This window comes from Haemorhous mexicanus, chromosome 9, assembly GCF_027477595.1.
Source record: "Haemorhous mexicanus isolate bHaeMex1 chromosome 9, bHaeMex1.pri, whole genome shotgun sequence".
Lineage (NCBI taxonomy): Eukaryota > Metazoa > Chordata > Aves > Passeriformes > Fringillidae > Haemorhous > Haemorhous mexicanus.
Window position 1 is genome coordinate 17469779 of NC_082349.1, and position 25598 is coordinate 17495376.

Consider the following 25598-nt stretch of genomic DNA (forward strand, 5'->3'; position numbering starts at 1 on the left):
CAGGGATCAGCCATCTCTCTCTTCTCAGTACTAGTCTTCAAGGCAGACCACTAAGATGAGCAAGGGAAATGAAATTCATAGCTTTAGCATGTAATGAAATTTTTATTTAATGGCTCATTGTAATTCACCCCCAAGTTAATCCCTCCATGCTTTTTAATGTGATGAACAGGTCTCTTGCTATGGGAGATATTCACTCAATCACTTCTGCCCTTGCTAATAGCCCTCCTCTCCACTAATCTCTCCTCTATTTCACAATTATTATCTGGCTTTTCAGATGATCTAGCTGTTTTTAGCTTCATGCAGAGCAGTTATTATCAGACCCGATGCCTCAAACTGTTGACTTTTTCTTTTCAGTTACATCAACTGACCTAATTTAAAACTAGTTCCCTTGTCTTCCCTCTTTTATATGGCATCCTGCCCTGCTCTAGATGAGCTACATAACATCCTAAACTGTTCCTCAAACATTGTGCAAAGCCGGAAGCACAATGAGAGAAATGCAACTGAACACAGAACAACTCCATTTGCTAATCCTGCAGGGAAAAGGATTGCCACTGGCATATACAGCACCCTATTTCCAAATGTTTAACAAGCAGTTTCTTAAGAAACTTCCACCTTAACTAGCAATTGCCAAGGACAACAGTGGGTGGTGAGGAATGAAAGGAAAGGCTGCACGAAGGGAACGACTTCCAGAAGGTTCACAGCTTGCCAAACACACTATTAACCAACAGTAATTACGGCACAGCGACCTGCTGCCGTGGGAGCCGGGAGGCCTGAAGCTACCACCCTGGCTCAGTTAGCCCCACCTGCCCTACCAGTACCAGCAGGATTTAAGGCAGAGGAAGCCCAACAATTAAGGGTTAGCAGGGAAACAGGCTGTTTCTGCAGGGACCAGGATGTTTGGCTGGGAACTCCTTGTAGGTGGTATCCTGCCAAAGGCTGTCAGCCGGGCGGCTTCTGCTCCGCTGTGCCCTGGGCAGCAGGGCTGCAGCACCAGCTGCGAGAGAGGTGGGGAGCACAGCTCTGCAGATGGGTTTGCCTCGCGGGAGAAGGGGCTTGTGGTGCAGCTTCTGTCGGCTTTGCCATTGGAGTTAAGGGCTGGAAGTCGATTATAGGATGCAGTGTTACCCAGTTTCTGGAAGGCCTCAGGACAACAGGCCTGCAGGGTGCTGAAGGGACTCCTGCTGTCGCTGGGTTTCTGTCTTACTGCTCACACAAAGTCTTCTGCAAGCGCTGGCTATTGCTGCTCTCAGCCTCAAAGCAAAAATTCATTTGTATGTTCTTGACAGTATTTAGTACTTAAAGAGTTTGATAAATCAGGTAAAAAAAATTGTGGCTAGAAACTTTTCCTTCCCCCAGATTTGACTAATTATTAACACAACAGTAAGTCAATTCAAATGCAGCAATAAACCCCCTAATCTTTAGTAGTTTCAGAACTATTTTTAACATAAACTCCATTTTTCCTCTAACAATAGTTCTCTGTCAGGGAGAACAGTGCATTTCAGGTTGGTAGAGCACATAAGGTCCTCAAGTAGCAATCAAATGTACTACATGTGATTAAGTGGTTTCTACTTCCAGATCTTTGCTTTTGCCTCTCCCTTCCTTCTCCTGCCTCTGATGCTGTGTGATGATTGTTTAAATCCAGCCCTGACAAAATGATCTAGGTTAAAAGAACCCTTATGGTTAAAGGTCTTGCAGTTCACTCAGATCATTTTGCCAAGAGAGCAAGTACAGCCTGCCTCGAAGGTGGCAAACCCAAGTGTACTAGTTAGTGATGGGGTAGGAGCTGTAACCTCACAACCTGCTTAAGGGGAAGCGGGAATGGTTTTTCTCATTGTGGCTCAGGGTTTTCTGTGCTAGTCTTACGGACTGTACTTGGCTTCCATAAGCAGTTTTGTTGCCAGAGATCATATTTTTATGTTGGAGCCTAGACAAATAAAAGAGAGATTCAGCTAAAGATCAGCACTGCGGATACTTTGGCTGTTATGCAGCTTGTTCAGGAAGAAACAGATTCAGTTTTTAGGAAAATATATATGTTTGAGATACAATGATGTATGTTTGCTGTAATGAGTGAACACTGTTTAATAGGTGTAGTAAAAGCATAAAGCTGACCAATATTGGTAAGGACAACTGAGCTAACCGTGGTGAAATTGAACTGTTGTGCCTGGGTGTCGTTACAAGTTTATCTCAACTGCAGCTAGAGCTGAGTGCTTGGACACGGTGAGGGAAAGGTGATGAGCTGCATTCTCCTGTGCATTACTAATGGGCACTATTTGGTACTTCAGGACTAAAAAGGACAGGGAACTAAAGGTTATTCTTGTTGCCACAGAGCAAGATATACTTTGCCCTTTACTAAAGCTCATAATGAAGCTCTATGCTAAAGTAGAGCTATGTGATTACTCTTCTTTCTAACTACAAAAGCAGCATCTGACCATAATATGAACAAGGCTAGGAAAACATAATCCAGCTATAATGGCTGGATCTCAAGCTTTCCTGAATTTCCTATGCTGGTCACATTACCTGAGGAAGTATTTTTTTGTACAAGGAGCTCATTCAGTAGTTTTCATCCTGGACATTGTAACCTGAATATCTAGGTCAAGTTCTTTCTAACATCTTACCAAATTAAGTGTTACAGTCTGCTTTGTGACACAGTCATTTTAATCACCTGTATTAAGGGAGGTCTTTAAAATGACATTACACTTCACTGAACATTGGTGTGCATATAGGTGCTAGAGGGTATAATATTGTTCAATGAAGTTGCTAAAGTGATTATAATGTGTTCATAGGTTTTGAAAGTACAGTGCTATTGCCAATGTCTTCTGTGTCAGTGAATGCAGATCAGTCTCCTGTGGCAATATTGTCGTGAGAATTCTGTGGCTTGTCTCTAGACTAGCATCAGGAGAGGGCTCTACTCCCAGTCCTGTGTAACAATTTGCCTAATTGTGGGCGGTATTTCTCAGCTACAAAAATCCGGTCACCTCCGTCAATGACAATTATGAATGCTTCTTGATCATGAATGTGAGTTTCAGACAGAGTTTCTGGGAGAAGACTTTCTACTCTAACTGACCTTTTCCACCTATCAGTATTTCCTTTCTTTCAAAATATTGGATCTCCACTCAAATGATGTAATTACAGAGGAAAGAAACATCTGCCATGCAGTTGTGAGACTTGTCCATGTGAACAGATCTTGTGTAAATAAATAGAAATATAGAAAAGACACAGGCATGGGCCCTTTAAAGACAAGGTACTAAATGCCTCTGACATACCTCTGAGTTTGCTGATCCCTGAACTAATGTACAAAAGCTTCAGTAAAAATAGTGAACTCTGTGCAGTTTCTGGTGCAACAATTGTAGATGCCTGGTCCCAAGGCACAATTCCTGACTGGCTCAGCCTTGGTGCAGCACCTGAATTCCTGAAGGGAATTTCCTACTGACCTTAACTGCTCTTTGCCCAGGGCACAAGTTGCTCAGTTGTCCTAAAATGAGGCTCCTAAATCTTCCTGTTAATAATAAAGGGAGTGTAGTGCCTAATGCAGACTTACCTGTAGGCCATGGGCTGAGACACCAAGTGCTATAGTTCATCAGTCTCTCACTGGACTTGTCCCAAAAATTCCTAATCCAGCACCAACAGTGGTCTGTCCTTTTTGTTTTGTTTCCTGTTTTTGCTTTAAATAGTAATGATGAATCTGATTAGCTGCAAGACAGCAGGTGCTATGGCAATATAATATTTGAATAACAGATGTGAGAACAGACTCTGGACTTGTTTCATACACATGTTATTTAGTATTATATAACATTTTGTTGTGCAATGGAAACAATGCTTTCTGCTCTTCCAGAAACTCTCTACTGAATAATATGTACAAAATCAGTACCATTATTATTTAATGTATATATATATATATATATATATAAAACCTAAGAAAATACTACTGTATCTAAAAGAACAGCATATTTCTTGAAATATGATACTAATCAGAGAAGGATTAAAGTAATCTATTTCTGATCTATTTCTGTCATTTTGCCTAGGTAAAATAATCCAATGTGATACTTACAGATATAGGCTAACAAAATGTATGAATATCTGTTACTTTTGATTATGTATATAGCATAAAAATATAGAATAAAATTCACTGTATTGAAAATCACAGTATTTTAACATTTTATTCTGAGAAAAGCCATAAATGCTCACATTTACTGATAGCTATTCAAAAGGAGTTTCTTTTTAGCAAATATTATTTACATCTCTGTAGTTTTAATGAGAAATCCAAACTATATGTAACTAGAAGACTGCAGTATCAAATACAAATAAATAATTTGTGTCTAAGTTACAACTGGTTCATTGGCATGTCAGCAGCATGGTACTTGATAACAGCAAGAATGAGAAATCCAGGTTGGTAGGTTTGCAAATCTAGTGAATGAAAGGCTGCTGATACTGCCTGAGCCATGGCACAATGCACTCCAATTGGAGACCCTCCTCAGCTTTCTCCTGAATAAATTGTCTTGGTAGGAACATGTGGGGATGCCCTGTGAGTTCCTCTGCTTGTCCCATGATTCACAAAGATGGGGTCCCACTTGAGATGCCTCTGTGAGGTGACTTAGCCCTTGTGTCAAGGCAGGATGACTGCAGGTGGAGTCCTTGTGCTTTGGCAGACTCTGCTGACAGCTGCTCTTGGAAGAGCAGTCCCAGTGGGTAAAAGCCTACAGAGATGAAAATTCTCTTCTTCTAGAACCTGAGGACTTTACCAAAGGCAGGCCACAAGCCTGGGCTGGTTCCTTCCTTGTCACCCTGACCCTGTTCTGTGGAAAAGCTTTGGAGACTATCCTCTTCAGACAGAGAGCCTCCAGTGCCAGATGCAGCCATAGAGCAGCATATAATCAACAAAGCCACACTGGCAATCTTCAGCCTAGGAATGTGACTCCAGTGTTGCTAGAGCATTTGCCATCTAATTTCAGTAACTTCTCCCAACCAGTAGAAAAATGCCCGAGACAGGCTTGGCTGCCAAACATTACAGGCTTTGAAGTCTGATGGCAGGTAAAAGCTGTATGTCAGTGACCTACTAAAACATCAAAAGCTATGTCAGAGAATGGTCTTGCAGGGCTCAAGCTGGAAAGCTAAAAGAAAATCCTCAGAGATAATATTAAGGGACTTCAAAGGTAGGAGATATGCAGAAGTTCAACTAGACTGCTCAAAATCAGAGAAACAAAAAATTTCTCTGATGAGCAGAAGTTGGAAAGGAAATAAAAGGGAGAAATATGCACAGCTTTTTATGGTCACATGTACACATACTGTACAAGAAACAGCTATCTTGTCTTCAAAGTGGATATATTGCTATGCTCAGAATGTAGGCATACACAGCTAATGCCTCAAAAGGAGACTAATAACAGACAGCCACATTTTTCTTCTATACTCACATATCTAAAGGTACTGTGGATTAGGATTTCTTTTTTTATAACATTATTTATCGTGTGTAGCAAGTATGTAACAGTGAAAGACACAAACATTAAAGATCAGGTCCTAATCTTACAGACTCCAAGTTGTGGGACCTAGCATACTCAAAAATAAAGGCATTAAGGTAAGAAATAGATTAAGCTATGGATTAATCTCAATACTACAGGGATTTTTAATAATCTCCTGTGCTTGATCTCGCAAGCAAGGATTTTTCAGTACTAAAAACCTGAGAACATAGAATTTATGTAGGTAAGGCTTCAAAATAGGAATGACCAGGCTGGGTAAGACCAAGAGTCCAGTAGAACCATAATAGCCATGAATGGATGCTTGAGAACCCTATGAAACACTCAACAGGAATATTTTCCTGATCTTCCAGCCATTTGCAGCTGAGAAACTTCTTGAACCAAGGATGACTTCTGTATCTAGTAATTCTCAGTGAATTCCTCTCCCATGAACTCCTGTAATCCTCTCCAGAAACTTAATTTTTAGCAAACACATTCTGTAGCAGTGGGTGTTCCCAGCTTTACAAACAGACACTGCAAAGAATTACTAATTTTTAAAATTTTCTTTGCTGGATTTGATATCTGAGAGTCAAATCTACTGTACTGAGATTCATTCTGGGTTTCTGAATCTGGCTCCTGCCACAAAACCTGTTCTGGGAAGACAGGCTTTATCAGAACAAGCTGTAGGGACAGATTTTCCATCAATGCCACTGTGCAAAAACTGAAATGAATTGGAAAAGAGAAGGAAATAGCAGCACCATATGATCTTGAACATCAAAATGACCACAGGAAGACATGTTCAAAATGCATTAGAGCACACTTGTGTGTGCTTTTTGTGGTTTACCATGGTGCCAGAGCGCACAGGGCTGTAGTTAAAATTCCACTGATTTTTTTTTCCCCTCTTTGTGAAGTTCTGTTTTCAATTTTCAGTGTGCAGCAGCAGTGTTACCAAATATGGGAGAATCTGTGACCACTCTGGACCTATATCTCTGCACTGGGAATGCATAACATAAATGCATTTCTTTTTAAATTACTTTTTCCTTGTTATTTCAGTGTTAAAGCACTGATTTCCTGTAGCCTCCAACATGGACACAGAAGCTTATAGGCAAATGATAAGGTAGATCAGATTGTTCCTACTTTTCATCCACACAATTAAAAAAGAAAGAAGCTGTAAAAAGGAATGTTGTTGAATATATATGATACAGTAAGTGGGTTAAGCTGTTCATATCACCTGCTTCACATGCAACATAACTCTTTTTTTTAACCCCTTCAGAAGGAAAATAAACACTTCTCTTATGCCTAGGGTGGTAGCAAGCCCCAACAAGGAAAAGCAGGACACATTCCTTTCTTCCTTCCTTTACAACCAGTCACTGAATTGCTCCCAACACATTCCAGATCTGGTAGGATAGCTTAATTGTCTTCACCTGGAGGCCACTGCCTGAGTTCCTGTCAGTTAATGTAGCACCTAGGGAGTGAGGCACTGTGATTCCTTTCTGATGAAAGTGGGTTAAGCACACAGCCCCATGGCCATAAGCAGTTTCATGGGTTCATTTGCATATGAAGATTTATGAGTTTCTTGGGTGTAACTGTGCCTATAGAAGTTTGAGCCTATAAGTGTCATCAAACATAATTCCTCCCTAAAGACTTAGAATAGATATGAGAAAGATGAGGAACTGTTTATTGTAATAAGTTGAGGTTATGAGTGAAATCTTTAATTGCTTCCTTACAATGAAAGGTCTGCATGGAGAAGGGAATGTTGCTGGTTTGCTTTCACTGGTGGTGAAATAGGGAAATCTCCGTAACAATCCATGATCAGGTGTGCAGGGTTATTCCACAAGGCAGCTGACATTTGGCAAAGCTATTGAGACAATAATTCTTGTCACAAAATGTTGTCAGGCAGTATTCTGGGTCATAATTTCTCATTTTCATAGTTACCATTCACACAGGATGTCAAGAGGAGTCTCCAGTTTCAAAGCAGTACTACTAAATCAGTAGTAAAACAACAAGCTTATCTGTTTTTCCAAATGAGTAGCTAGACAATTAGACTCAAAAATTAAAAACACTTAAGTGTATGGACCCAAACCACAGTTTGCCATTGTTATGCACTTGTTCTATTTCCATCATATTTTATGAAGTATTTTGTAATAAGCTTTAAAACCTCACTTGTGTTGTCTGATTCTTATCCAAGTGAAGTGAAATATTAACAGTAATTATGGAATAGAATTGAAAACAGTGTTTTAACTGACAACATTTTGACAGCTTGATAAAATATCAGGAAGTTTGATAAGACAGCATCTTATCACAATATTGCCTAGATAGAATAAATTTCAACAGACTACAATAAAAGTCAGAACAAACCAGTGATAGCTCATCATTCATATGCCCACTGCAGAAATGAAAAAAAGAGTAAGCAAGACAAGAAGGTCTCTAAGGCTTGAAAATCACGATGTACTTACTTACAAAGTAAGTAAAAATGTGTGATACCACAACCAGGATGATAAGCAAGAGAGTCATTAGCAATTCTATTTTCACCTGAGTGACAGAGGTGTCCTAATCATATACAGGGCTCCTACAACAGAGAAGGTAATGATATAATTTAATTCTTAAGCTCAAAAGATAGATTTTTGTGATAAACAACGACATGCACCTGACAATGTTAATTCACTTTGATTTTATCTCACACATCACTCTCCAGATACATCAACCACTTACTTATATAGGCATTCTTGGCAACTTATTTTTTCTTCATTTAAAGACCCTTATCATACCACAGGAAAGGAATGGAATATTTGTTTCTCAGGTTTCTTGTACAAATATGCTTTTCCACTGCTCCCATAACTACTGCAACGCTACCCAAAGTAGACCAACAGTAATTTAGACTGGCTTAACCACTACGACAACAGAAGGAATATGCTCATTTATTTGGTAAATCAAATGAAAAGATATATGTAAATTAATAGCTCAATAGTTGAGCTACTAAAATTATGTCTGCACAATGTGTTTCACAACATGCCATAAAATTGAAGTTAGGAAGGCAAAGAGAGCTCTGCTATTTCACCAGAGAAAAGCCTGTGCTTAGTGCACAGTCCCCCCAGATATGTACATGAGATTTGGGGGTGAAGATCAGGCGTGTACAGATAAAGAAAATAGCCCACCTGTACGATTTAAACTATCTGTCCAGTGCACAGCCAATGCAGAGACTGCTGTCCATGAAGTGAGTACCACAATTTCCTCTAGCACTGGGCTTTTCACAGCGCTGCGACCGGCGCTGAGTCCCGGCCAAAGCTAACGCTGTGGCACCATCCTGTGGCACACCTGGCACTTGCACGGCTCCGGCTGCTCTGCCAGCTGTCACCTGCCCCTGGCTGTTCCACCAGAACGCCCTGGAGCTTTAGTTCCATGGCCCTTTCTGCGGCTAAGTATCACATTGGCTACTCCACCAAAGTTTCACCCTGTTCTTGGGGAAGTGCTTTGGAGGGAAGGGAGTTTTCCCTGCTATTCTAAAATTGATCCAAATATACTCCTCAATCTATGGCTAGTATGATATAAAGAAATAAAATATAGATCTGGGAGATAGGTATTTGAAGAAGAACTGCTGAGATAGGCTGAAAATATTAATTCCAAAATTCTGAAATAAACCAGAATAAAACTGTGGGATCGGTTTGGTGGGAAATATTTCCAACAAAGTCAGGGTGGTATATAACTTTAGAACAGGCAATACAGTATCTCACTGTAAAAAGGAGGGAAAGGACAGAAATTATTCCTGTCTGAAAAGCCCCTGAATTTGAATTGAGTTGTCTGCAATAATTTAGGGAAAATAGTGAGGTGTTGAATAATCAGAGTAGGCAAGATGATATTTGATTTTCTCGACAAAATGTTGTCACACAATATGACTGAAATGAACATCAATAAAACACATGGTGCTACTCAAAAATTTATTAATTAAGTTGGGAAAGTTGATATTTTTTAATAAGGATTATAGTACAGGGAAGAACTGGGTAAAAGTGGTCAGGTACAGAATGATTTTTAATGGTGAATCCAATGTAGTCATTAATGATGTGACACAAATGTTACCAGTGCTCTACTGACAAAATAAATTAGAAGAAATCATTAATATAATGCAGAAAAAAATGTTTGATTCCAAGAAACTGAGGCATGAAATGGAATGAAGTTCTACAAGACACACTATATCATACTTCTGAAGAATAAAAATTATGTAGCTTTAAAGCAAACCTTAGAGAACTTTAATCCTTATTCTCACATTTTCTTCACTTTTCTAATAGATCACTTGTGACTTCTTAGTTTACTGAAATGCAGCAAATTCAAAGAGGACAAGTGAAAATATGCTCAAAATATTGCCACTGTTCCCTGTGAAATTGCATTTAGTGTTCAAAAGGCAGGTGACAAATCTAGAATTTCTGGAGAACCCTAAGGTTAGTTTGGATTATTGTGCAAAAAGATTGGAAGATTAATTAAGTTCTTTTGAACCAGTGAGGCACTGCTTATGTGACTACAATTTAATCAAATAAACCTGCAGACTAAGACTTGCTACTGTGTATGGGAGGTTCCAATATCCGCTGCTAGAACTTCCAAGGAAAAACTATTATGACTTTAAATTAGCTTTGTAGACCTCCATTCTTTTCTCTTTCCTCCTTCTCCAGACTCTTGTTGCTCATTTTAACCTTCTCTTCTGAGATTACAATTACTACTTTGTTTCCCTCCTTCACCCAGTGTAGGAGTCAGTGTTTTGATTTCACTAAGATCCTACATAATTCAGGCTTGTGATATTTTCTGCACAGATATTCTCTTAGAGCAGAGAGAGCACCAGCTATGGTTGTGCTACATAAGCCTTATTTCCATTATGAAAAAAAGCTTTAATTTTTTCTTACTGAGAAGACCTTGGAAAAAACAGAGATGTAAGTTTCTTAAAATGTGATGGTCCCCCTGCAATTGGAACAATTTCTTTAAGCTGTGAGATGGCATAGAAGATTAGCCTGTTGGTGAAACAGCAATTTCAGTGGTACCTGAAGTAAACTTTGCAAAATGTGCCTGTAAGAGCTACTCAGTACTTGCAGTCTTGATTTCTTGCCTGCTTTTAGCAATTTTATTCACCCTCCTTCCCTGCTAGATTGCAGGGTTTCTTGGGCTGGAAGGTATTTCAACAATACAGTCCAGACAACACAATTACTCTGCTTCTCATTTACCCAGGTAGTCATGTGAGTCAAGCCCTATGATTTACAATTCCAGATTACAAAAGGAAATATATAACAATCTTCAAAATTAGAGTACAGGTGTTTCTGAAGGTCAAATATTTGGCCCAACTAAGTTTAGCAAAATAATTAGGAGAGGATTAAGTTTATATTTTATTTTGCTTAGTTATACACAACTACTAGAGGTTTGGTGCATAGAGTATTTGGTTACTTCTGCTGCCTGTTTATGCTATTCCCACCAAATTAGTCTGAAATAAACTGGCATGTGAACATTCAGTACATTAACTAAGCTGTGATAATAACAAGGAAACATGTTTTTACTTGTGGTAAAAAGTCACTCTCATTTCAGATAACACTGCAATTGGCACCTGAGTTTTGAACTGGAATGATGTAATTTGGATGATTATTTACTTCATATTTAAACTGTGTATCTTCTATTTATATGTTCTGCATTAAGATGGACTGTCTGAGTTCAGTCCTGTTGAGCTGGAGTGAAGAATCCTGCCCTACCTTATAAACTGTGCCTTAGCTGGCAGGCAGAGAGGATGAGCTTTCAGCTGTGGCTTAGGGTGTAGCTCCCTGTAGGAAGGAACAGAGAATTTTCTCACGTTGTTTAGAGACATGCAACTTTATCCCTTAAGGCTGAAGAGTAATATTTTTCTTCCTTCTGCTAGAATGAGATAAAACTTCACTATTTATGTTTTCCTATGAAACTATTTTTTTTTCTGTACTGAAAAAGGAATAAGTGTGTCTGTGAATCTCTGTATTTTATAGATATAGATGGTATAGATATAGATATACACATGCACACATACCTACAAGAACTTCCACCATTGTTTTTATACTTGTAAAACTGGACTTGATCCTAAAGGTCTTTTCCAACCTAAATGGTTCTATGATTCTAAGAACTGAATTTGAACTCCCTGTCAAATAATTCTACCATGTTTCCCCCATGTCCTCTACCAAAAATTGGTAGCTCAGGTACCACCTGAGTGGTCCAGCCCAGCTTCTGGTCCAGCCCACTCTATCTCACACCTCATCAGGTTGCCTTCTTTCACCCTTTTTCTTCTCCAGGCAATTAGCTCTAAATCCCACCTTTCTGTTTTGCTCAGTAGTTCTAAATGTTACCCTCTTGTTTTGCAACACATATCCGCTCGGCTTTTCTTGTCTCATCATTTAATTCCCTCCCAATGCCAGAATCATTGTCCAACCCATGTAATCTCCTTGTCCAGCAGGTCTCCACGTCCTCCTTCCTCTGCCATCCTAACCCAACATGGCTCAGATTCCTTTCCTAAATATCATCTTGTTAAGCCACCCCAGTTTCTGTACCCCTTCTTCACTGATTTCTTGTTAAACCATTTCTTTCTCTTTCACTCAGTCTTTCCTCATTTTAATGAGTCCTTTCATTCCTAAGGTGGTTTTATCTGCTTGCATTCAGATCAGTTGGATAATTCTTGAAGTCAAAAACTGTTACTATGCTCAGTCACCATTTCAAGCTGCATTTTGGCACCAAAACCCATTGCAGAAAAAGCCTTGGAGCCTGCACAGTGCTTGATCAACAACAGGTTGCTCAGTCTGTATGGAGGAAGGCTGCAGAGACGTGATAACATGACCTGTAAGGTTGGCCAGTCTGAGCTGGGAGGAAACAGATGCTGCATGGTTGCTTTAGAGTGTGGTGCAGGTTGCTGAGCTGTGGCAGCTGTGAGGGACATGAACATAACACATGATGGAATCTCAGTGCTGCTGGTAGCCAAGGGTAAAGAACTGTTACAGAAGGCATACAAATCTATTTCTGAAAAGCCAGTAATTTGTCAGTGTGAAGGAACAAACGAAAAACTTACTCATTAATGCTACATGAATATCATATGTGACCTGTTATTAGAGTATAAAAGCAGATTATTAGGCTTCTACAATGTTCAGTGTCTCTGACATGGTTAATCAGAAGGGCTGCTATAATAATTGCCAACTTGTGAAATAATGGGTGGAGACAAGACTTCAGTTTTAGAAATCCATTTCAAGTTACGACACTGCTCCTTCTTTGCCTACCTTTCTTCAGCTGGTGAGTGTGTAGCAAAATGGTACTTGAGCCTGAGTGTTATTAAATGCAAAGTATTGCATACAGAGGAGAAATTATAATTTTACTTTAATTCTCAAAAAGATCTGAACTATAATTATACAAAACAATGATTAAGGACTACTGTGTTTACCAAGGATAGAACTTTATTGGGGATCATGCAGTTAATACTAAATAGTTTGAAACTTCCTGTAATAAGAGGAAGTAGGAGACAAATTTCCAGGAATATGCCAATAGGGAGAAGAGTTCTGTGGAGTGTAAAACTGGACCCTCACTATTGATACTAAGCAAATAGATCTGCAGATAGAATGTATTAAAATCCTTGTTCTATTAACATTCTTCCTACATTACCAATGTTAAAAACAAATTATATTTGTTCAAAGAACATGTCATCATGATGTATTTGTGGTCATTGCTCCTGGAAAACAGGAAGATGGGTCTGCTGAAGTTATTATGGTTTAAACCTAATGTCTGATACTTATGACTAAATACAAGGGAGAGAGATGATTCCCTTTTTGTACAACTTTATTGAATTTAAGCTCCATCACCTGAAGTAAGAAGGAACCATGACATAAACAGTGATGATGACACAGCTTTCCAAAAGCTTTCATATAAGTTTGTCTCTGGCAACCTCAATTCTGTTGCAAACCATGGTGATAAAATACAATGATCTAAAAGCTTGTTATATTCTCTTAATATACTGAAAAAACCTATATTTTTCCAAGGCTTCATTCTGGGAAATAATTGGACCACATTGGCATGACATCTTGTATTAAATAAATTGTTATCTAAGCTGAGACAGAAAATTTATGCAAACTTTCAGTTTGCATCATTATAAGTCAGCAAATACATTCATGAACAAAGATATAATCACCTGAGAAGCACTATTTATAAGGGAATTATGAGGCAATCTCAATAAAAGAATTAGAGATCTACTTATGAAAGAGATATTAGTTGTAAACATATTTTAAATGCCTTTCTTTTAATTACTGAATTCAGATACCAAACTTGACAGCTTGACTTTGCAAAGATCCATGATACTGTTCATGAATGCCTTTTCCATAAAATGTTCCTTAAGAATTTCTTTCTGTTTTCTCACTTTTGGATCATTAATAGAACACTTTTTAAACCAAACATTATTCTAGGTATGATAAGGAAGTTAGCATCAATGACATCTGGTCTTCTATTTATTATGTATCTAATAAAACATAAAATAATACAATATTTGAGATAAGCTAGAAATAAATATTGAGCAGTGAAATACCTTGGCTTTCAGATCACCAAAAGCTATCAAGATCAAACTGAGCTCTGATCCACTTCAGAACAAGCTAAACAGGAACATCCAGTTTCATTTTCCATTTTTCTGCCCACTCACCTAGTCCTAACAAGGCAGGCAAGAGAAGCTCAAAATCATAACTGAAACTGTTCATAAATGCAGAGTATTTTGGAGGGAAATCTAATTCTGTACTTTACACAGATTGTCCAATTAAACTAACTCACAAAAGGAATATCAGCATTCTAAGCATCAATGTGAACAGCTTAGTTGAGACATCTTTGTTGAAGTCAGAAGACAATTAACAACAAAAGCAAATAAAAACAGTAAGGAAAATAAAACAGAGTTCTTAACACAAAGAACTGTGTTTCAGGTGTTTTCTCTCTCTGCAGTACCAGTGTGTTTCCTGGACCAACAGAATATGAGTGATTATGCTTACTGACATGAAAAATTCGAATGGGTGCCAAACACCATACTTTAGAATGAAATAATTGTGTGCTCGAAGTCAGAGTAAAATCCAGTAAGAAAGCAGATATGTGGAGTCTATAATGTCTCTAGGAGTATCTGGTACTATTCACATACAGAAAGACCAGATAATTTCTGAGTGTGGTATAATAACAGTGATTCCTGTGTATTTTCACATTTTCACCCAGATTTATAAATTTATGAGCTCTGCTTATAAAAAGCAATCTGCTGTCTTTCATATTGGAAAGGCATGAGCTATTAAGCAGAGGCAAGAGTTGCTTGTAGAGAGGCTAGTCTCATCAAAAAATCCAAGTATATAAAGCAAAACTACAGACAGAAATCAAGGAATTGCACAAAGTAGACTTGTGTGCAGCAATTAAGCACTTGTGGGTTACAATGTCAGTTAATAAAGATGAGGAAAAATACCATTATCAGTGGAAAAGTGAAGTAGTAATGGCACAGAAAGTCTGCAAACATCAATTTAAAAGCCAATGCTCTGAACACCTAAGTTGTTTTTTTTTTTTAATACACCTGATATCTTCTTCTGCCCATGCTACTCCCAGATTTTACTCACTGCTCAGAAAAACCACCTTCTCTCATCTTAAGTTCCTGTAAGACCCAGCCATCTAAGGGGCATGCAGTGGGTGGGTAAGAAAAGGGCAAGAACAAGAAGAGAAAATAGGAGGTACAAAGAAATGGAAGCTTGTTTTCTCTCTGTGTTCTGTAGATCAAAGAAAGTTTATGTCCATTTCAATTTCACCCTGTAGGCCCCACTCTGAAGATCAAACCTGCATTCTAATCAGCATTGGAGGCTTATGGGTTTTGAGTGGTTGATACCAGATCTACACTACTTCACCTGCACTGGAGTTTGAAGTTCTAAGAAGTGACTAAACATATAATGACACCAGCTGGCAGACATAAGTTATACTAATCAGGCTTAATAAGATTATTGAGCATAATCTGTATCATTATTTGTATACACCCATTTGCACATATACGAATTGATACATGATATAATGCAGCTCAACTTCAGATGTAGAACCTCCTCCTGTGAAACATCAAGCACCAAACTTAATACCCTGTTGTAGCACTTCAGCGGAAGGCCAAAACCTTATCACTTAGTGCTGATGACTGCATTAACAGAACAGTTTAATTATTTCCCTGCAAACCATGCCAGATTCAACTACTAAGTGAGATATCTAGGAGATAACACAGATTTCACAAAAGAGACCACATCAATCCCTGGAACTTTCCTTCTTGCTCCACTAGTTATTAAGTTTTCAATACCACTGACTTTACTTAAAATTTAAAAACTTAACAATCCTACTGAATTTATATAGACTTAAAAATTAAGCAAATATAAGTCTGCAGAATGGAGTCCAGGACTCCACAAATCAACTTCAAACTTAATGAACATACATGATACAGTTTGTATCTTACAGTTTACCTCAGCTTACATAAATGAATCTCATTTTTCTGCCACCTTTCACAACATTTGTAAACTGCACTCTGTGATATTTACATGTTACATTGGACCTACAATAAACAACATGATTTTTCATTTAATTATTAGATGACATGTTGTTCTCAGAATATAGCTGGGTGTTGTATGCCAAGTGCCAACAGCAAATAATACAGGCTCTTCCTGTTCTGGGTGAAACCAAATGGGAGCATCTTCTTATTTGTTAACCTAGACTCCATTAAGTAAAATGTATTCACATAACTATTAAATTCACTCTGTAGTAATTTCTTATACTTCTGACTTTGACTTCTTAAAACTCAAGCATCTAAAATTAAGAGTAGCTGAGGACATGAACTGAAAATCAGAGCTGTTTAGCAATATTGTTACTGTTTATTCTTATTAGACTTTGTTTTTTAAATTGGGAAATAGGAGAACTGCTTAGGCAGATACCATTGCTTAACACTTCAGACACAGGAGCCCAGGTTACTGCTGCCTGTTACGAGGTCTCCTGAAGTCCATTAGAGGGATTTAAGATTTCAGTAGCAAACATACATTTTTCTTCCTACAGTCTTCAGTCTTCCTGAGTGCATGTTCTCATTTAAATAGCTTGCTTGCAATGGATGTTCCTACTTAGCTGGTAAGAAGTTTGAACAATACCACGGACTGTATTAAAAAGATGGTTGTTAATTTGACCTTGCTTTATCAGAGAAACTACACACAGTACTATTAGTACAGGTAACAGAACTGCTACTCTCTGTTTCTTCCAAGCTACCTTTCCACCTCTAGCTTTTACATTTGAGATACATTTGAATTAACATTGCTCTTATTTGTTACCTTGGAAACCCTCACAGTTGACTTGTACCAAGACTATCAAGAAAGGAATAAGGCTGCAATGTATAAAGTATTGAAATGCAGCAGATCTCAAACAGAAGGGAAAAAAAAGGAGCTTTTGTCACAAAAACATTTGATCAGTGTGGGGGATTTTATCAAGGATATGCTTAGCCATGAGTGCCATTGGAAACTGATGAAATAATGGATCAATAAAAATCTCATGTTTTGAACAAAGTGCCCATTTGTCCATCATGTTAAATAAGTTATTCTGAAAAAAAAGCAACTTTCAAGAGTCGAGGTAGCAGGAGACAAAGGGGAGGTCTGGATGCATGAGACAAGTTTCTCAGAAAATTATAGGCATGTGTGAAATTATTTCAGGAAAAGTTAGAAGAGAAATAAAATATGTACTGGGTCATGGTATTGGATAGTGTCAGAAAGTGGGCTAAGGACACTGAGCAGACAAACAGCAGAACACCAGTCACACGGACATGCAAACAACAAAGGTCAGCACGGCCCCAGCTGATGGACAGTTCATGGAAACAAAGTTAGGCTGTACTAGATAGCAACTTCTGTGGAAGGGTACAACCAACCCAAGCTTAAAGAGGTAAGAGGACTTGTAAAGAAAAGCAGACAGTATCATACCATTCCTGATCTCTGTGCTGATATTGAGATTAAAAACACCAGCAAAACTGTACTACAAAGATTAGTAAACCTGGAAATTCAAAGAAACTTTCCTTTTTGCAATTATTTTAATATAAGAAGTTTATTTTGATACCAAAAGTACCTCTTCTTTAGGTTCTCATACTCACCTACTCTCCATTAATTAATTAAAACATTAATTAATTAATGCTGGGTGATTCTGCTACATACTGAGGATCTGAAATACTTCAAATAGTTGACAATTCCGCCCACCCACACCAAAACCACCAATGTACAGCATATATTTTAAAGTAGGGAGATTACTGATGTGTCTAAGGTCTCAGAACAAGTGGCAGAGAACTAGGTTCAACAGTTGTGACTAATGCTCTAAAAAAATGCTAACAGTTTGAGAGTTTGAGACTTCAGCTTTTACACCAAAACATAAACTTGCTTTAAAATGCCTGATGATACCAAGGATAGGGAAAGGGAGCAAGAATGACGAGTATATGTAGTGATTCAGAATGAAGAACCAGGTATTACCTCTCAAACTGCAGCTTCAGACCTCCTACTCCAGGCAGAAATACTTGGAAGAAATAGGAGTACCTGATAAATGGACTGACCTATGTGCACACTCATGTGCTACAGTAAAAAAAAAGCACAACATTCACAAGTATATATATACATGTTTTTAAAAGCCTGTATGAGAACGTTTTTCAAGACTAAAAATAAATACATTGATTTCACCTACATTTTGATCTGTGTTTAAATTTAATCAGAGAAACAGTTTTGTCATTTCAGTGTTAACCATGGCACCAAAGAGGCTTTCAATATATGACCAACCAGTTCCCACAGAAAGTAGAGACACTTCATGTACATTATCAGGCATCTTTCTGTGGGATATGACCACAGGGGAAGATCCAGTGTAAATACAGTTATGCTGGCATGGGTGTTTTTGCTGGTATAGCTCGACATGCCAATCTATTATTAACTCTGCTGGAAAAAGCACCTGCGCCAGTATAACCGGTTTTTGTGGAACAAAGCTAGCTGGTATCTCCTGCTGTACCTGGCATGGCTCTAGTCTTTATAGGGATTATTTTCCTGTACTTACACAGATGACAACTCATTCCACCCTATGCCTGACAGCAGCTCCTCTCACGGCACTAACAAAAAAAAAGGGGAAAAAAGACAAGGTATGGCAAAACCCACATCAACGTTTTTCTGAATTTTTAAAATATATATTTTAAAAAAATATATATATTAAAAATATAAATTTTTAAAATATATATTTTTAAAAAAGTTTTGAAATATATATTTTTAAAATTTTATTTTTATTCCGTCTTTGCCACGTTTACAAGCCATTTCTAGCACACACTCAGGAATCACACTGTACCCCTACACGAAGAGCCCCGGGAGAGCGGCTGACCGGAGCCCGCTCGGCAGGAGGAGGTGCCTGGGGAAATGAACCCGCGGGCCGCGGGGGAGGCTCGGCCTCAGCCGCTCAGCCCGACCTCAGGCCGAGGGCGGCCGGCGACAGGCCCAGGCCCGACCCCGCCGGCGCTGGAGGAAACGCCCCTTCCTCCCCTCTCCTCCCGTGGGGCGGCGAGTCCGCCCGCTGGCAGGGGCTGCCAGGGAGCGGTAATTGCCGTCCCGGCGTTGCACAACCCGCTCCTGGCGCGGCGCGGCCCGTCCTGCCGGCGGCGCGGGGCCGGGCGGCACCGCCCCCTCCCGGCATCCCTCGCTCGGCTGCTCGGCTCGGCTGCGCTCGGCTCGGCTGCGCTCGGTCGCGGCTCCGCGCTGCTCTCGCCATGGCCGCCTACAGCAAGTTCCTCACCGCGCGGCACTCCGCCATCGCCGGGGCCGCCGCCGCCTGCGCGCTGCTCTGCCTGCTCAGCAAGCGGCGGGCGGCCGCGCAGCACGGGTGAGCGCGGGGCCGGGCCGGGCCGCGGGGCGGGAGGGGCCGGGCGAGCCGCGGGGCCGGCGCCGGGAGGCCGAAGCAGCGGGAGCTGTGCTCTCCCTCACGGCCCTGGGCCCGGCGGAGGGGCGGCCGCGCCCCCGTGCCACACACAGGGCGCTGCCACCGTCGCCCTCCGCCCGGGAGGCGGCTCCTGTGCACAGGGGTCAGCCTGCTTCTCCCCACGCCTTCCCCGCCTTGAGGTCCGTGCTCCTCTTGCGAGCATCCAGCCACCGCCGCCTCGTTCCCCAAGTCATGTTGGCTTTTTCTATTTTGCGGACTAGGAACGGGTATTGACACTTGACTTCTAGGGATCACCGTGTCTGCATAGGCAATAATGGACTCAGCTGTTGTTTGAACGCTGCCGTGTGACAATAAGATACACGGGGAACGATTTCAAAGGGGCCGAATGTGATGGTGTTCTCTGTGAGGTTGCCTTACAGGTGTATGGTTCTAGGGTGTGTATTCGTTAATGCCTTTCAAAGCGCTGGTATTGCAAAGTGTAGCAGATGAGGAATGTATCGCAGGCTCAGCCTTTCCACGGTTTTACTGTATTTGAGATTGTTAGTTGTTAACCATATGCTTGAGACCTGATGAGTTGCGATATTACAGTGCCTACAGGTGTCTTGTAAGCACTACAAAATACTGAGATAAACTTACTCAACAGACTTAAGTAATAACATACCTGAGATTAAGCAAGGATCCAGTTTTATTTTACCTAAGTCCACTTATGCATATTATCTGTAGGAGTTTAATGAAGTTAGGTAACTGTCACACAACACTGATACCCCACTGACAAGTCATGCATTTGCTACCTTACATTGTTTCTTGCATGAGAGTTAAAACAAGATCCTGAGCTATGGCTGCGAGTTACTCTTCTATCAAACTCACAGGGAGGGAGTTTTTCAAATATCTCAGCCTAAGTTAGTGAAATACCACTTTAAAAAAGCGGAAAAGCTGTATGGAATGGCACAAAAATGATGAGCTCAGATTTTCATGCCTAGTATCGTGGTATTTGTAAAAAATTCTGGGCCATGCAGATGTTCCAGGAGCAATTATGTGTTAAGTCAGTCCAAGAGTATTCTTTTAAAGTGAATCACAGTTGTCCACATTTACCTTACTCAAGTTACATTCAGATTGGAGCACATCTTAAAACATAGATGCATGTCCAATGTAGTTGTGCATTTAATATTTTCCCACTGTTAGTAGCATTCATTTGATAGAAGCAGGCTAGAACTTGTCCAGAGTAATCTCCCAATACCTGAAATAGATATTATGTGGGTCCTGGGTTGTCCCCATTAAACTGTTTTGCTTTCATGTCTTATGATGTTGATCTGCAGGACTTGACAATGGCAATGCATGCATTAGCTTGAGGGTCAGTGTATGGAAAGTGTTAGCCTAAATGCTGAAGACTCTTTGGAATGTGTCTTTCCTGTGTGGATCATCAGTTTTGCTAGGTATGGTGTTAAAAATCTGAGGTATTCATGTATATTGGGTGGACCAAACATTATTACAAGATTAGTGGGTTTTGGCAAGGGAGGTTAACTTATGAATTACATTCCAGCTAATTCAACAGATGCATGGGCTTGTGAGAGCCCGACTTGATCTGTCCCTTCTGCTCTCTCTGTACTGCAGTCTTTCTGATACCTTGTCCTTTACTTCTGTAATCTCTTTAGTTATTTTGCATTCTTGAATTTATTAGAAATGCAGTTGCTAAAGTAAGTGCCATGCTTACAAACTTGATTTTTCGCTTGTGTGTGTGTATTGTTTTACACTTTTGAGTCCCTCCACAGCTTAGGTCTTATTTACTGCTGGTACTGTGTTGTGGCCTTGGATTCCAAACTCTAACATCCAACATTCGGTTGTTTCAATAATAGCTGAGCTGCTGCTTGAATGCTATTTTGAGGATGGTTTTTGCCCACTGGTCTTCGTTCTTTTCTCCATGTTTCCCTGTGAGGCAAACCTTGCCAGGAGCCTTACAGAATGCTACCTATCAAGACTAGGCAGTAGGTAAGCTACATTGCCTATATCACCAGCCTAGACAAAAGCATCTGGTTGTTACCATTGCCTCATCCTCCTTTGGTCTCATTAGTTCACGTATCATTCATTTCTTCATGTTTTGTTGCTGATGTAAATTAGAGAATACTTTTGAAAAGGATTGTCTTCGTGCTAAATCTTTATGTTTTCAGCATTCTTGTGTTGGTATGTGATGCTGACATATAGTAACAAGTGCACAACCTTTGAAATCTGCAGGGCCTAGTGTGTCCTTTAACATCTGTGTTGTATATCTCTGACTCTCTGGGAAGAGGAAGAAGTTGGGAAGGCATGGCTGTCCTAAATTTTTGTGCTTATTCCTAGGGTGAAGAGTTTCACTAGGCAATCTAGATAGTCTGGAAGAGGACTGGTAGTGTATCTGCTGCTTGAGGTTAGCTGACTAAAATCCGTGAGGTGATTTAGTTTTTTGTGTGTAAATTCCTTTGTTAACCTTGGTGTATAATGCCTGAAAATGTTGTGCCATGTTAGTGTGAGGTGTATTTTAGCTCCTTGAATTCTGGAAGGTGAAATTCTAGTTTTGAGCTTTGTAAGGGCGAAGGTAAATGTTGCAGACCTGAATATAACCAGCTGAACGCTGGACTTAATATTCAGGTGAATCATTGAAGTGTTCTAGTGCAACTGTGAACTTTACCTGCAAAACTTCTTCCTTCCTCACATAGTTTCAGAATACATTCTTGTACATACTTTGTGTTCAAAATAACATTTCATGTTTTCCTATTATGTCATGTATTTCTGGAGTACCTGCTATTTTTCTGTTTGATTTTGTGTGCTTTTTAAAGTTTTGCTGTAATGTCAGCAATAGGTTTGCTGCTGGTTAAACTTGAAAAGTAAAATAACATACGAATTGAGAAAAAGAAAATCATCTTTTAGCAAATCAGGTGTATTTGAATGTGTAACAAGAAAGTTATGTGACAGGCTCGTCATGTTGTATGTGTTTGTTTTTATATAGAATAACCAGTTTATAGGCATGATAGCAGGAAGGAGAGGTTGCAACTTTCACCTACTTTTCTGCTGTCAAACAATAGGGGCAAAGTTCAGTACAACTCATATAAAGCAGTAATGTATGAATAATTAAGCTGTATGTTATGCCAACCTGCCTTACTAGGTCAAAGATCACTTAATTAACTGCCTGGATTAGTCACAGATGTTTTCTGTAAGAGGTATTGCACTGCTCATTGATTTTACAGAACTGAGAGATGGTGTCACTTGCAATTTACAATGCCTTATTACTACACTTTTCTGAAATCTTCCTAAGTAGAGTGATGTAGAACTGTTTGCTTATAGTAACTTGTTAGTTTTCCATCTTACTTCCTTGGAGTAAAACATGGAGAAAAATACAGTGGTTCTTTTTCAAAGCTGCTCTCAAAAAGTCTGTTTCCTTACAAAAGCTTTGTGTCCTCTTGGAAGGGGGGAAGTTGTGGTATCTAAATGGAATTATGAGTTCAATTGTAGTATTTGGAGTTTTTTAGAGTAATGAGAAGTTCTTTGAGAAACTACATAATGCAGAAAAAAAAGTCTGTTTTTCCCTTTCCCTAATCTTGCCTCAAACAAGAAGTTAGAGAATATTTGCTTAAGATTTGATTGCTTCAGAATTAAAGCCTTAAGGGGTGTTGCATAAAGGAGTTGGATATTTTTCATTACCTCTCTAATAAGAATTTTTCCTGAGTATCCATGTTGTTTAAAATAAAGTACTTACACAAGTAGACAATGAGCTTGGCTTACTTTCAAAAAGAAGATATTTAACTCATATAACTTTCTGCTGGAAGGAGGGACTGAAAGAAGTAATAGAAGGTAGTTAGGGTAAAGAGTTTGAAACTGCAAGGTTAGGGAAAGGGAATAAACAGTTTAGAGTAATAGGAAGGCATTTGTAGTGAATGGGAAGGTGACAACGTATTTTAGAATCTACTTGTAGGGCCTTTCCTATCACCTAGCTGCATTCATTAGAATCCAAGAAGATGCTAAGATGTGGACACAATTTAATATAAACTGAACTTCTGAAACCCCTGTGATGGCATCCCACCTCTGGGGAAAAATGAATAAAGCAAGAATAGTGCATGCGTGGGGCCTTAGAGGTTAGGCAAGCCTAAAGTGAGGGGGAAAGCTCATTGAGTGGAAGGAGGCCAAGTTGCAGACAGTGTCTGTCAAGTAGGGTCAGTGTAGAGTCAGTCACTGTATTCAACTGAATACAGTTCATCTTGGGTGACATTTAACCTATGCTCCTGCCTTTCACTGTGCTCCTCAGCCATTGCCTGCTGACGGAGTGGCAGCACGTGTCATTCGCTCAGTAGATGTCACTGCTTGTGTCCTCGGCTGCACAGCCTGTGAACATGCTGTGGTAGTGATAGTATTGCAATCAGAGGTGACAGACACGTGTCCAGATGTTCAGAGGTGCTTTCAAACATAAATTAGGAGCTTAGGTATAGCAAGTGGTAGTTGTAGCTTGAAGCAGATGGTGCATTTTTATTCCATTAGTGTATATTTAGAATGTTCTTCTCTCTTTTTAGTTTGTGTAATTTCTCTGGATTCTGAATGTGCTTGGGTGGGCTTTGCTACTGTACTTCAAGTGGAGGGACCTGTTCTAGTTGAGTAATTTTATAGGAAGGGTGAAATTACATTGCTGCAGATTAATAGACTGCTTTTGTGTATGTAAAAGCCTTAAAGGGAACTTGTGCTACATGGAGGAAAGGTGGCAGGTAACAAAACCAATTTTTTGCTAACTACAGTGAAGTAAATTTATCCAGATGTGTATGTGACTGTCCAGTCTACTGCTTGCAGTAAGTAGACTAGTGTTGAGGGGAGAAAAAAAAAAGACTAAATATGCAGATAGGATTAGTGGAAAATACACTGAAAATGCAGTCTTGTAGAAAAACCCGCCTGGGGCTCAGGAAACCTTTATTCAGCTGGAGGGTATGGAGACAGGAGAAACCAGATGACTCAGCCCTAATCCTAGTTTAGACTGCCTTTGTTTGGGGCCTGGCTAGCTAATTAGTGGTTTCTCTCTTAATTAAGTTGCATAAAATGCTTGCTTTCTAAGGCAAGATCTATTGTAAGTGTGTATGACAGTGTATAACTTTTTTTAAAAATTATTTTAAAAAATTTTAGGAAACTAGCTAGAAATCTTTTTCCACTGCTATCCATGAAGGAGATCTGCAGCCACAGCTCAGGCCCAAGCACAGTTTAAGACAAAATTAGTAGTGCTGAGGTTTTTCTTATATGTTAGATATGTTACTGAGATGCATTCTTCTACTGAAACTTAGAATTTCCTCTCCAACAGTTCTGCTTTATTTTCTTCTCATAGGTTTGTAGAAACCTTTTGAGCTTTAGCAATCAGAGCTCCTGTTTGCAGTAACATAGCTTTCTGTGACCTTCTGAGTCCCCTTCTTGCTTGCCTGAATACATTCCTCTCACATTATTTTTGGTTATGCTGCAACCAGCCACCAATCTAGAGTCAAGAAAGTTCTGTTCTTGGTTTCTATGTGTGCTCAGTGTACTGTGTAAATGGGCATGCTTTTGGACTGTGCCCAGGCTTCTGAGTAGGGTTGCTGCCCTTGACCTGAAATAACTGTACTGTTGCTCTCTACCCCTCTGTGTGAGATATGCACTGTGAAGCTCTGCCTGCCAGTTAGCTGCACCAGACTTTTCTCACTATAGCTGTTATTTCTTCACACTGTTGCATTGCATCTTTAGTCATTTGAATTTTATTCTCTCTTTACAATGTCTTAGTTACTCCAAAACTAACCTGAAAACTGCACAAATAATCATGAAGTGTTTCAAAATTGTTTATTTCGTGTGATTTTTGGAAGCTGTGAAAACTCCACGGTGCCATTCCAACACGTTAGGTCTGCAGGATACAAAGGTTGCCTAGAGGTAATAATTCTTTGAAATGCTACACTTAATCCTAAACCAGATACTCTTTCTTTGTTGAGTAGATGCAGGTCATCCTAACTCTATAGAAGAAAGGTAGCATGATGTCAAATTTGTCGGGTTTTTTTCAGTTAAGGACAGCATAACATTTTAAAGCCCTTACTTCCTCATAATGTGTCATTAAACAGCAAGTCTTGCTTATCACTCTCTTCATCTGCAATTCCCCGTTGTGCTAAGCTCAGTGTGGCTTGCTTCCTCTGAACTTTGTTCTGGATGGAGACAGGTATTTCTAAAGGCAGTAATCCTTTAACTTTTTCCTGTTTGCTA

At 39.6% G+C, this 25598-nt stretch overlaps 1 protein-coding gene across 2 annotated transcripts in view; it reads left to right on the forward strand.

The window, feature by feature from the left end:
• Window positions 1–19133: 19133 nt before the first annotated feature.
• The window catches only part of ABCD3 (ATP binding cassette subfamily D member 3), a 28434-nt gene continuing 21969 nt past the window's right edge, over window positions 19134–25598 (forward strand). Inside the window, exon 1 of one of the 2 annotated variants that reach the window (XM_059854285.1) lies at window positions 19134–19319. In XM_059854285.1, the coding sequence (XP_059710268.1) occupies window positions 19207–19319 (113 nt within the window). In that variant the 5' untranslated portion in view covers window positions 19134–19206. Of the gene's footprint in view, window positions 19320–20720; window positions 20810–25598 lie in introns of those variants that run through there. The other variant, XM_059854286.1, reaches the window with a different exon arrangement.